The following is a 12,611-nucleotide window of genomic DNA, read 5'->3' as shown; positions in this document are numbered from 1 at the left end:
TACTTAGTAATGATCTGATCCTTGTAGGGCACTGGGCATTGTTGGTGTGTGATATTAATAGTGTTTTTCAAACAAGCAAATGAGAGTTTTTATATCTACATGAATATTGAGTTTGAGTTTCATTACCTGGTAAAGTTGCTACTTTATTCCAGTGATTTGTCAGTGTTTGAGTTTTGCATCTTCTCTTTAATAATTGCCTTTAAAGCCTCAGCAATATTCCTTTCAGAATACTGAAGTTGTGACATTTTTATTCCCTGAGGGTAATTTTCAGAAAGATCTAGACATCATTCAGAACCTTGTCAGATAAAGTAGATAATCTGAGGCAGACTGTGTTGTAGCTTGTAAGAAACTAGCTCTAAAAGCACTTTCCCAAAAAACTTGTTCATTGGAATAAATGTAACCCCTTTCAAGGTAATTGCTTTCAAGAAAATTTATTTGATGTACAAGTTCAGGTTGATGTATTTAAAAATTCATCACATTTAGCTCATAGTTACATGTTGTATAAGAACTTGGAGAGGTTCCAAAGCTAAACAATGAAGAAGATTAAATTACTTTGTCAGTGACCAAAAAATTATGCCATTGCAGGTAAATGAATAACAGAGATTCTGAAAAGATGTCATATGACCAGTGGGAGCAGGTAAAAATCTCCTGAGACAGTCTAGGGTTATAATTAAAGGCTTGTAAAGGCAGGAGAGAATTATCCTGAAGATGTCAGAGACTTGCTGTGTATTCCTTTGGATTCAACAAATTTGAAGAGGGACTTCATAGCCAAATTGCTTAGGATACATATTTATAAGTATATATATTATATAGGGCACTTGGGAGGCTCAGTCGGTTAAGCGTCTGCCTTCAGCTCAGGTCATGATCTCAGTGTCCTCGGATCAAGTCCCACATCAGGCTTTTTGCTCAGTGAAGAGTCTGCTTCTCCCTCTTACTCTCCCTCTCTCTCAAATAAATAAATAAATAAAAATTAAAAATCTTATAAATATATATAGTATATATATTTGTATATACATACATACAATTTTTATACAGATTTTATGTTTCTAATTGTAAACATTTAAAAATCATAAAAAGTACAGATGAGAAAAAAGCTATTTATAATGACACCTGTCAGAGAAATCCTTATTGATGTTTTAACAAATATCCTTTCTTCTGGGTGTTATTTTATAATGTTGAAATCACACTGAACTTAGAATTTTAAATATTGATTTTTTTTTTACTTACTATTTTCTCAAGTCAATAAAAATTCCTTGTGAACAAAATATTTAGTGGCAGTCTTTTAGATATTAGTATCCAGCTACATATGGTTCATAAAGTTTACTGTTAAACTACTTAAAGTTTATTATTGAAGAAATAATGAAAACTTACAGTATTTCTTCTCTCACACTCATGGTATCAAAAGTATCAGGAAAAAAATCAGGAAGCAAAGACTCATAAGATATTTCATGGGATTATGCTTTCTTAGTTTCATCTATTTATTATTTGTAAATGTTTTCCTTACTAATATGCCGCCATAGTCACTTTCCTAGAAACAGAACTGAGAGAAAAAAATAGTTTCTTTTCTCTCTTGCTGAAGGTGGTTGGAGGCAAAGTAAAGAAACCTGGCAAACGTGGTCGGAAGCCAGCCAAAATTGACTTGAAGGCAAAACTTGAGAGGAGCCGGCAGAGTGCAAGAGAATGCCGAGCTAGGAAAAAACTAAGATATCAGTATTTGGAAGAGTTGGTATCCAGTCGGGAAAGAGCCATATGTGCCCTCAGAGAGGAACTGGAAATGGTAAGAAAGTCCACCAATAAACACATGAAAAAATCAACCTAAGCTTAGCAGTCAAAGAAATCTACATTAAAATATGAAGATACTGATTTTCACGTATCCGTTTGACAAATACGGGAAATAATATTAATCTCTTAGCCAGGATGTAGGCACAGTGCTGGTGGAAGTAGAATGTACATGACTATTTCACTGAGGGACTGTTTATCAAAGAAAAAAATGAAAAATAACCCAAATGTACAACAATAGGAGATTGGTTAAGTAAATTATACTAATTCATATGTGGGACTACTTTGCAGCCAGTAAAAATTACAATGCAAATATATATTTACTGGTGTAGGAAGACATTACAAGACATTATATTGCTAAGTGGAGAAAGCAATATAGCAATATGTAACAATATGTATAGTACATCATTTGTATTTAAACATATCTATTTATTCAGCATGTTTCATTCATTCATTAAGACCTTGGGTGGTGGCTGTAGAAATGTAAAAGAGAATAGAAATCTCATTACTATGACCTAAAGGGAGGAGGTGACAGGTTGGAGAAGAGAGAGAATGCTACCATGATTATTACAAAACTGGGACAGGCTACTACCTCAGCATTTTAAAAGGCAAGAAATAAGGTTGGGGCCTGAAGAGAGTCCAGATATATACAATTCAGAGGCTGTAAATTATTTCTCACATTCTACAGCATAAGCCATTTGAGGGCATAACCTTTGAACTGACTAATCTTTGTATACCCCCAAAGTCCATAGTACACATTCTGGTAGAAAGTAGATGTTCAGTGAATGTTTATGAAAGAGAACAGAAGTTACAGAATTACTGTTTTAGGAGTAGAAATGAGGGCCAGCAAAAAGAGGATTCTAATTAGTGGCACACTGTGGGGAGATGTTCTTTTCACCAGAGGGTCCTTCTGAGCCTGAAGTATTATTGCCAGTATTAGCACAAGAAGATCCTTCAGCTGTTGCCTATCCTCTTCTGAAAGATGGCAAGCCTCATACATGTGCTACGTGGTAAATAGGAAATGCGGTGGAGGGTAGGATTCCCAGCAGCCAATTTGACCTCTAGTTATGGGAGTTACTACGTCTAGGATTTCTACCACTGGTTCCTGAACTCTGACTAGTAAAATTTTACTTAAAAATATTTTACATATTTCAGTACAAGCAGTGGTGCATGGCAATGGACCAAGGAAAAATCCCTTCTGAAATCAAGGCCCTACTCACTGGAGAAGAGCAGAGCAAATCTCAGCAGAACTCAAGCAGGCACACAAAAGCTGGAAAGACAGATGCTAATAGCAATTCCTGTGAGTACAATGAGTGGGAGAGTTTATATTTAGAGGAGCATCTTAAGGTAGGGTTTCCATGGTATGTCATTAAAATGTTGATTTTATTTATAATACACTAATAAGCAAGTGAAATAGTGTTACATTCTAAATATTGAAATGAATTTTATATGGGATCTATGAAGAGTTATTTCTCACGTTCTACAGCATAAGCCATTTGAGGGCATAACCTTTGAACTGACTAATCTTTGTATACCCCCAAAGTCCGTAGTTTTCCACAGTGGATGAAATCTTCTACATTCCCACCGGTAACATGAAGCTTTCCAATCCTGTACATCTTGCCAACGCTTTTTATTTTCCATTTTTAAAAACTCTAGCCTTCCTAAGATGTGAAGTAGTATCTGATTGTGTTGTATGTTTTTTTTAAGATTTTATTTATTTATTTGACAGAGAGAGACACAGCGAGAGAGGGAACACAAGCAGGGGGAGTGGGAGAGGGAGAAGCAGGCTTCCTGCGGAGCAGGGAGCCCGATGCGGGGCTCATTCCCAGGACCCTGGGATCACAACCCGAGCCGAAGGCAGATGCTTAATGACTGAGCCACCCAGGTGCCCCTGATTGTGGTTTTGATTTGCATTTCTCTGAAGACTAATGGTGTTGAGCATCTCTTCTTGTGCTTGTTGGCCATTTGTATATCTTCTTTGAAGAAATGTCTAAGTCCCTTGCCCATGTTTTAATTGAGTTGTTTTTCATTTTGTTCTTGAGTTGTAAGAGTTCTTTATATATTCTGGGTTCTAGACCTTTATCAGATACATGATTTGCAGATATTTCTCCCATTGTGTAGGCTGTCTTTTCACATTCTTGATAGTGTCCTTTGGTGCACAAAACATTCAAATTTTGATGAAGTCCAGTTTATTTTTTCTTTTGTTGTTCATGTTTTGTCGTATGTAACAATCCGTTGCCAAATCCAAGGTCATGAAGATTGACCCCTGTGTTTTCCTAAGAATTTTTGGTTTTAGCTCTTATATTTTAGGTCATTGATCCTTTTTGAGTTAATTTTCTATATGGTGTGAGATAGAGGTCCAATTTAATTCTTTTGCATGTGAATATCCAGTAGTTCCAGCACTGTTTGTTGAAGAGACTGGAAAGATTTTGTAATGAAGATGTCATGGATTGGTTTCTTCATCATCGTGACTGCTTTGGGAGCACTTGTAACAATTAAAAGAAAATGCCAAAAACTCTTTATCTTTAAAAAATTTTTTTTAAGATATTTTTTTGAGAGAGAGAGAGAGAGCGGGGGGAGGGGCAGAGGGGGAGGGAGAGGGACAAGCAGATTCTGCGCTCAGCGCAGAGCCTGATGTGGGGCTCAATCTCACAACCCTGAGATCATGACCTGAGCCAAACCAAGAGCCAGCCACCCAACCGACTGAGCCACCCAGATGCCCCTCTTTTAAAATATTTTTATAAAATTGAAGGGTTTGCTTTTTGATAGCTTTTCTTAGATGAGGTAACATTTGCCTTTATCTAAACTGAATTGATGAAAAAAAGCCAAATCAGCTCAGTTTTCTTTCAGGCTGTATTTTAAAAAAGCCTTTCTCTGTAGATACTAAACAAACAAAATGCATTTTAAAACATTAACCAAGCTTCATTGACTTACAAGCATTCTTACACTGGTAACTTTGATTTATTTTTCAGGGTGAAGATTATATAAAATGACGAGTCACTGATTGAAGTCAATATTCTGATTCCTATGGAGGATGAAAGGGCAAGATTGTACTTCTTGGCTCCATTTACAACCTACTGCTCAGTAGTCATCTCTGTAAATCTGCAATTTCTACCAAAATCCCAAAGGATTTTGCTTTAACTTTCAACACTTAGAGAATTTATAAACATTCAGATCTGTTCTGGTTGGCCTTGCCACCCATGGCATCGAACATGTTGCAATGCTTGAAAACACAGGAGTAGAGAGAAGTGGGTGAAGATTGTATTTTTGCACCTTAACTCCACATTGCTTTATTGGTTAATTTATATTCTTTCCATGTATTTCATGTCATTGTATGTGTATGTGTGTTTAGGTGTCACCTATGTTTTTGATTGCCCTACAAAGAGAAACCAAATGGGCTGATAACCAAGTTCTCAGCCTTAATGGACCTAATTTTATTTGTTTATATTTACTTGAGTAATGTTTATTTTCTGCATTGAACCATGATTTCTCCTGTGAGCCATTCCAGCATAAGCTGTGAATATGTATTAACAAATATATACATTTCTATTTTTATAATCCATAATGATATGCCTGTTTTAAATAATGTACGTGTTAACAAAATCCATTAGGAAAGCCCTCAAGACAGCCTCTATTTAAAACTTTTGTTGCTGTCTTCTCAAACTATATTTATAAAAGTTTGCTAGGGCCTAGTCCATACTTGGAAAATAATTAGTCAAATTTTATTTTTAAGCAGGAAGTAACCTTTTAGGCATTTCTGCAGCATACATCATCTTGACAACCTAGAGTGTTGTATGTATGTATGTATGTTTGTATGTATGTATGTGTTTGTATCGTATGTCTGTATATGTATGTGGGGAGGGTAGGAGTGAATGTTCACACACATTGCCTTGTGTAGTCAACTAGGAGAATTTTTCTAAAGAAAATAGGATGAAATTAGCTGCTGAGATCGAGTTTCTGCCTCAAGAGATCTGGAACAAAACGAGGGAGAAATTGCTAGTAGATCTAATGGCTGTAGGCATAACCAGAACACTTAGTTTCTTCCCTGACATGAGTTTCCGTATGAATGTGTTCTGAGCCAGGAAGAAACACACTGTGGGTGTGCCTCTGGTTCAGCCCTGACGGCGCCTCCGCTCTGGAGCGAAGCACTGAGCCGGCGTTGTGCATGGCTCGGCGGCTGGCAGGCCGGGCAGGAGGTGCACAAGGCCAGGGTTTCCAGTTCCCATCATAGCTACATTTACTTTCTTCCTGACTACAAAACACAGTGATGGTTGAGGAATCAAGCTCATCATATTCTACGTGCAGACCAGGAATCTTTCACTTTCCCCACTGAGACACTTTATCACTCTCTCTGCTCTTTCCCATCGTTAAATCAGGAGTTGTGTTCTCTGTTGCTGCTAAATTATAATTGTTCTTAGCTCTAATGAAGCAAATTTTTGGCTTCTAAACAGTATGTTTTGTTATGAAATGGCAGTTTAAGAGGAGGCATCATAGTCTAGATTGTGAGATGGAACAAGAGATGGACCACATAGTTTCAGATTACAAGGTACTCTCCCCCCTTCTCTTAGGCCACACGTTTGAATAAAGTGCTTCCCTTTAGCCTGAGTTCCTGAAGATCTCTTGTGTGTAGGTTGCAAACTCAGATCTAGTCTAGTCCTGTGTGACTACTGATAGACCACTAGCCCCGCCTGTTGGGTCTCTCTGTGTTTTGGAGGACTGGGGATTTAAGAGTATTTAATGTCTTTTTAGGATCACAAATATAGATAGATTAAAGATTGTTAATATACTGACCTTCAGAATTTAAGTGTTTTAAATATAGTGTTCAGATTATAATGGGTATGTTTTTGCCATCTGGTCTACTCAAATGTATATTTTTATTTTGCAAAACAACTCAAGATTTACTCTGTGTTGCTTTGTTCAGTACCTTTTGAATTCCCCAGAAGAGTTGTTTTCAAAGCAAACATTCCAAAATGAATGTGGCTCTTCAATGGAATGTCTCCATTGTGCTTGAAGTATTTCTTCTCTGGTTGTAACTTTAAATTACAGGGTCATTTGAGCAACCCTCCACCCCCACCCCCAGTATCTTTACAAGAGCAGTGACTTTGTCCTCAGGTAGAGGATGTGTGATTTTGGATGAAAGTAAATTACAACTTACTGAGTTTATTCCTAAACTGATCTTTTTGGTATTTTAAAGTAGATCATACCAAGAGAAAGTTCCTTGGTCTTAAAAAGGAATGTTTTGATTGCTTTGGGTATTGTGCTGGCTGCACGCTTTGGCCACTTGAAGCATGTTAATAAATGTCACTGATTAAAACAGCTGGAGCATTTCTTTTCCCATTCCAGTTAAGAAGCAGCATACTGAAATCCTAGCATCTCTCACTTACTGTAATGACAACATCCGGGCTGAGAGAGAACAGAAGAGGGTGAGAGAATCATTGAGCTCTGTCCCTCTGGATCCGTGCTGTTCTCTTTGCTCCCTGAGTAAAGAGAGTAATGTTTTCTTTTTCTCTTTTTTTCCCCCCAAAGAAAGGAAGGTAAGGGGAAAATATATATTTGTGTATTTAGACCAGTCATATTCTGTCATTAACTTAGCATAGACCTGCCATATATTAGAACAACTGAATATAATATGGAATAAGTTTGACCAGGTCAAGTTTTAGGATGTAGTTGACATTCTTAAAATTTTTTTCCTATTTTATCTAAAACCTGTCTGTTGTATCTAAATCAGAATCTGTCTTACTGCAGCAAATTCCTATCACTGTGTACCAGCTAATTGACAGTATTTATCAGCATCACCATTTAGCATTTTATTTCATCATCTTTGAATTATGATAGACTTGATTTGGCTCATTACAAAAAGCATAGGTTTAAACTGGACTTAGCTTTAGTTAAAATAAAGGCAAAGAAAATTTAAAAACATAAATATATTTCACAAGAAATCAGTTGCATATTATCAATTACATACTTAGTTTTAAAAGAGGAAGATTATTAATCCACGTGGTATTGGGGGCATTGAGGGAATTTTTCTTTCTCTGAAGAGCATTGTACAATTATATTTTTATGAAAAATAAAATATCTTCACCAGAGACATCTCAAATGGTCTGTTTCACAATACTGAAATATGTCTGTGTTAGCACAGAGTAGTAAAAAGAGTGAGATTGAGGCAGAAGAACTGGTCTTGGATCCATTTTCTGAGTCACCTCTTAGCCTGTTTCCTCATCTATAAAAAAAGGGGAGGATAACTTTCACAGAGTAATTGGCAGGCTAAATAGGAGTTATGAACAACTGCTTCTTAATTAGTAAAGAACTACATTAAATTTAAAATAGTCACGTATGCCTGGGTTTGACTCTTGTTAGGATTTAAATCACTGAAGATAAACATTTATTTGATAAGCTGGAATTTAAACATGTAGGGTTGTAGGTATCACATTTCTGAAGTCTTTTTAGCTTTATCATTATGTCTACCCCGGAATGGTATAGTTGGAAGCCATTTTTAGCAATAATAGCCTTCTGTTAATTAAGCTAATTTTAAGAACAATTAGTGTTCTAACTGGTAATAATCCTATAATCTGCATAAAGCAGGTTTTCAGGCTGCTAGGTCACTTGGTTCTCTTTTCCCTTATTCCATCCATTTTACTTAACTATAGAGTAGTCATGAATCAGAGCCAAGACTGCCGTGTAAGTTTCTGCCAATTGTGCACTGCACAAAGGCACTCAGTTGAGGAGGTGAATGGGCCTAAAATCTAGCTCACATTCCCTGCAACAGGCCATGTGCAGAGGAACGGGCACCTGCCAGGTATCTCCTCACCAGGGCACCTGTGGTGCAGGTCTGCCCAGCGAGGTGCCTTTTTAAAATTTGCCCTAAGGAAGTACCTTTCTTAATTCTTCCACCCAGAGGGTGCCTTTTTAAAAATGCAAAACAGTGCCATGCTGCAGCTGGCCTATGGCTGGCTCCCCAGAGGAATGCCAACTGTGTGCAACTCTTCTCAACTCCGCGTTGAGTGACATCCAGTTGGTAGCTTTTAATCGGCAACAATTGGAGTATTTTTTTTAAAAGACTTTTTATTAGTTTATTTGACAGAGAGAGACACAGCGAGAGAGGGAACACAAGCAGGGGGAGAGGGAGAGGGAGAAGCAGGCTTCCCGCCGAGCAGGGAGCCCGATGTGGGGCTCCATCCCAGGACTCTTGGGATCATGACCTGAGCCAAAGGCAGACGCTTAACGACTGAGCCACCCAGGCGCCCCCGATTGGAGTTTTTTTTTTTTTTTTTTTTTTCTTTAGATTTTATTTATTTGCGAGAGAGACAATGAGAGACAGAGAACATGAGAGGAAGGAGGGTCACAGGGAGAAGCAGACTCTCTACCGAGCAGGGAGCCCGATGCGGGACTCGATCCCGGGACTCCAGGATCATGACCTGAGCCGAAGGCAGTCGCTCAACCAACTGAGCCACCCAGGCGCCCCCCCCGATTGGAGTATTGACACCACAGAAATCAGTGAATGCTACAAATCACGAATTACCGCCCCCTCCACCCGCCCCACCAGACTTGGTTTCCAGCACACCAATGAAAAAGGCCTAGTGTAGGCTAGAATGGCCCTGACCAGAGCAGGCATAGTAGAGGCCTCAAAAATGTATGACTGGAAGACCCCCGGAGCTGGAAGGGCTCTTTTTGTAAGTCTGTAGGCAGCTTGGAGATGCCCATATCAAAATCAGATTGCAGTTGACCCTCGGACAAGCCAGGTTTAAAGTGCGCAAGTCCACCTAACACACATCTTCAATACACACAGCACTGTATTTTTTAATAATTTAAAAAAATACGGAGAAACAGTGGGGGCGGGGCTGAGGGAGAAGGAGAGAGAGTTACAAGCGGACTCCACGCTGAGCGCAGAGCCCAATGCAGGGCTGGATCTCGTGACCCTGAGATCACGACGTGAGCCAAAACCAAGAGTCAGACACTCAACCAACTGTGCCACCCAGGCGCCCCAACACTATTTTTTTTATGATTCTCTTAATAACAATTTTCTTTTTTCTAGCTTACTATATTGCAAGAATAGAGAATATAATACATATACAAAATATGTGTTGACTGTTTATGTTATCAGTAAGATTTCCAGTCAACAGTAGGCTATTAGTAGTTAAGTGTGGGGAAGTCCAAAGTTCTATGTGGATTTTTGACTTTGTGGGGTGTTGGCACTCGTGTCCCCTGCGTTGTTCAAGGGTCAGCTGAACTTCACAAGACAGATGATGGTTGTGACTTAGAAACTGTTAACGGTCGCAGAGAGATACTCGGCCCAAATCTTGAAGTGACTAAGAGGTAAATCAGCTGACTTCTTAAAGCAAGCCCTGGGGTCCAAGTGGACAGACTCATTCACCTATTGGGCTGTGACAGGTCCCCCAGACATCCCTGGGCTGGGGGTTGGGCTGGAGTTGGACAATGAGCTTTGGCTTGCAGGCCATTCTGACTGGAAAAATACATATTTGAGCAGGAAAAATTTCCTGTGGTTCAACAGAACCGATTCCAAACTTGCCACGCCTCAGTGGCCCTCTGCTGAGAAGGAAAGCAATGCCTGCTAAGCACTTCACAGCCCCAAACCCAACATGGAACCAAGTTAGCAGGCTGACAATGACCACTTTGCCTACACCGACTAGACTTGGATAGTCCAGAACCAAACAGGCCAAAGGCCATCCCAGGCCTACACAGAGTTTTGGATCATACCATTTCAATGGAATGAAGACCATGCCTGCCAGCACCACGAGGAGAGAAGTATAGGATTTATGGCTAAATAAATAAATAAATGTATATATAAAATTCCCCTCAAGCGTCAGGCCAGGACAGCCCTAGGCCCCAACTTGCCGCATTAGAAAAGGAAGGAAGAAAGCCAAAAACAAGACAGCCAAGCCTTCTCCCAAAAGGAGGCCTTCATGTGGGCGTCAAATACAAAATCAAAGCTGGAGGTGCCTCTTCCCTTGTGAGAGTAGCCCTGTGTTTTTACCACTCCAGACAGAAAACAGAAAAGCCACAATCCCTTGAGCATTTTTAGGGAGGCAGAGGAAGAACCCTACCTACCAGTACCCAGTGCGGTGTCTTTAAAGCAGAACTATGCACCCTTCCTGGCATGGGACAGAGTGAAGAGAGCCAGAAGAGGTGGGGAAAGGGAGGCTTGAGGACAAATCCTAGCATGACTGGGTTCAGGAGATGCTGACTCTGTACCCAGCCAGAGATACTGGAAGTATGAAATAGGAGAAGGTCCTTTTTCAAATTTTATAAAGGGCTCATCACGGAGTTCCTCTCCATTATCCCTCCTTTAGTGAAAATAAATGTTTTATTGATCATTAACCACATCATTCTGTACTTGGGGGTGACAGAACAACATCAAGCTAAAATGTGCTCATTCATTTGTTATCAGATACAGTGAAAATCGAGTATCTCTACAAGTATAATAGGTGCCTGTGGCATTTTGAGTCAGATGGCTTTTTGGAAACATTTTTGTTGAGTAAAAAGAAGTAGCCAGTTGTGTGCTGATAGATGTTTAACGACTGACTCCTGGTTGGGGGAGGTCTGATTTGTCGTATTTACCAATTTCTGGGGTGGGAAAATTCCCACCGTGGTTGATTTCATGCTGTGTTGTCAACCAGCAAACAACATTTTTTGAAAATTTGAAATTGGCTCTTGCAACACGTATGAGCCACCTTCACACCACTGGATAATCTGTATAGAACAAGAACAGGAAATCTGTTAGGAGTCTTTCAGGTGAGAATAAATACCCAATTGAAATTGTTATAAACAACCATGAGAGTGAAAGTTATGGTGGCTTGACAATGTCATGAAAGACGTTTAAAGTCATTAAAGACTCAGAGTATTTCCTTCCTTTTGCTCTACCATCCTCAGTAGGTTGGCTTTCGCCCTTGGCTTATCCTCTCATAAACATCTCAAACAGTAAACTCGTGTGTCTTTTCTTTAAAAAAAAAAAAAAAAAAAATTAAAAAGCCATAAACCATTCTGTTAGTTTAAACTTTTCTTCAAAATAAACTTAAATGTTCCTTACATTATTTGTGTTCCTAAGTGTGAGTCTTTGGGTTTTTATTGTGTTTCTTTCCCCTTCAACTCCAATTACCAAGTAGCTTTTTTTTTTTTAATACCATCACTTGGGTTTCACTTGATTTCATTGAGATTTGTTTCTAGTTCTAGTAATAATTCATTTATGGTTTAACTGAAAATAGACAGTCGTTACATGTTTTAGCTCCATAGTTGCCTCTGATTAACCATGGCCTACAGTGACTTAGGTTCTGTTTCACTGTTTTTTCATATTCTGCTAGAATAAACAGTTAAATTAACAGACTGATTTTCCCCCGTCAGTTTTCTCTTCCGTGTAAGTGGAAACCCCAACAGAAGAGTGATGATAAAAGTCTACATTCTCAAGTATTTTATGTCTCCTGTTTTTAGACCATTCCTTCTTAAGAAATATCTGAAGGGGGAATAATTTCCTTTGGGGTGAGTAGAGAAGTAGCTCTACCACCTATGTCCCTTCCATCCAAGTTCCTGCTTCCAATTGTTCCTTCTCCCTTGAGTCTGTAAAATCTTAGCAGAACTTAAAAAAAAAAAAAAAAAGAGCTAAGGGAAGAAAACAATGCCACAATTTGAGAGTAGCATTAAAAACCTGTTTCTACTAACGTTAACACATGGTAATAGGTGCCAAGAAACTTGAAAGTTGGAAAAACTCATTGGGTTAGCAATGGCTAAAGTAAAATAACCATAGAAATTTTTATTAAGGGCTTCTCCTGTGCTCAGTAATGCACTGAATGATTTACAGGGATTTGGGCTCATTTTACTAC

General features: G+C 38.9%; 1 protein-coding gene across 1 annotated transcript in view; it reads left to right on the top strand.

The window, feature by feature from the left end:
* Window positions 1-11,730, top strand: part of CREBL2 (cAMP responsive element binding protein like 2) — a 30,581-nt gene extending 18,851 nt beyond the window's left edge. The window contains exons 2-4 of the mRNA XM_064591548.1: window positions 1,580-1,777; window positions 2,935-3,079; window positions 4,752-11,730. Coding sequence (XP_064447618.1) covers window positions 1,580-1,777; window positions 2,935-3,079; window positions 4,752-4,756 — 348 coding nt within the window. The 3' untranslated portion in view covers window positions 4,757-11,730. The remainder of the gene's footprint in view (window positions 1-1,579; window positions 1,778-2,934; window positions 3,080-4,751) is intronic.
* The last annotated feature ends 881 nt before the right edge of the window (window positions 11,731-12,611 follow it).

The sequence above is a fragment of the Mirounga angustirostris genome, unplaced genomic scaffold, assembly GCF_029215605.1.
Source record: "Mirounga angustirostris isolate CCGP_5_RB_7025 unplaced genomic scaffold, mMirAng1.0.hap1 SCAF_5, whole genome shotgun sequence".
Taxonomy (NCBI): Eukaryota; Metazoa; Chordata; class Mammalia; order Carnivora; family Phocidae; genus Mirounga; species Mirounga angustirostris.
The sequence above is the reverse complement of the archived record's forward strand: the minus strand, read 5'-3'. Positions and strand labels throughout refer to the sequence as shown.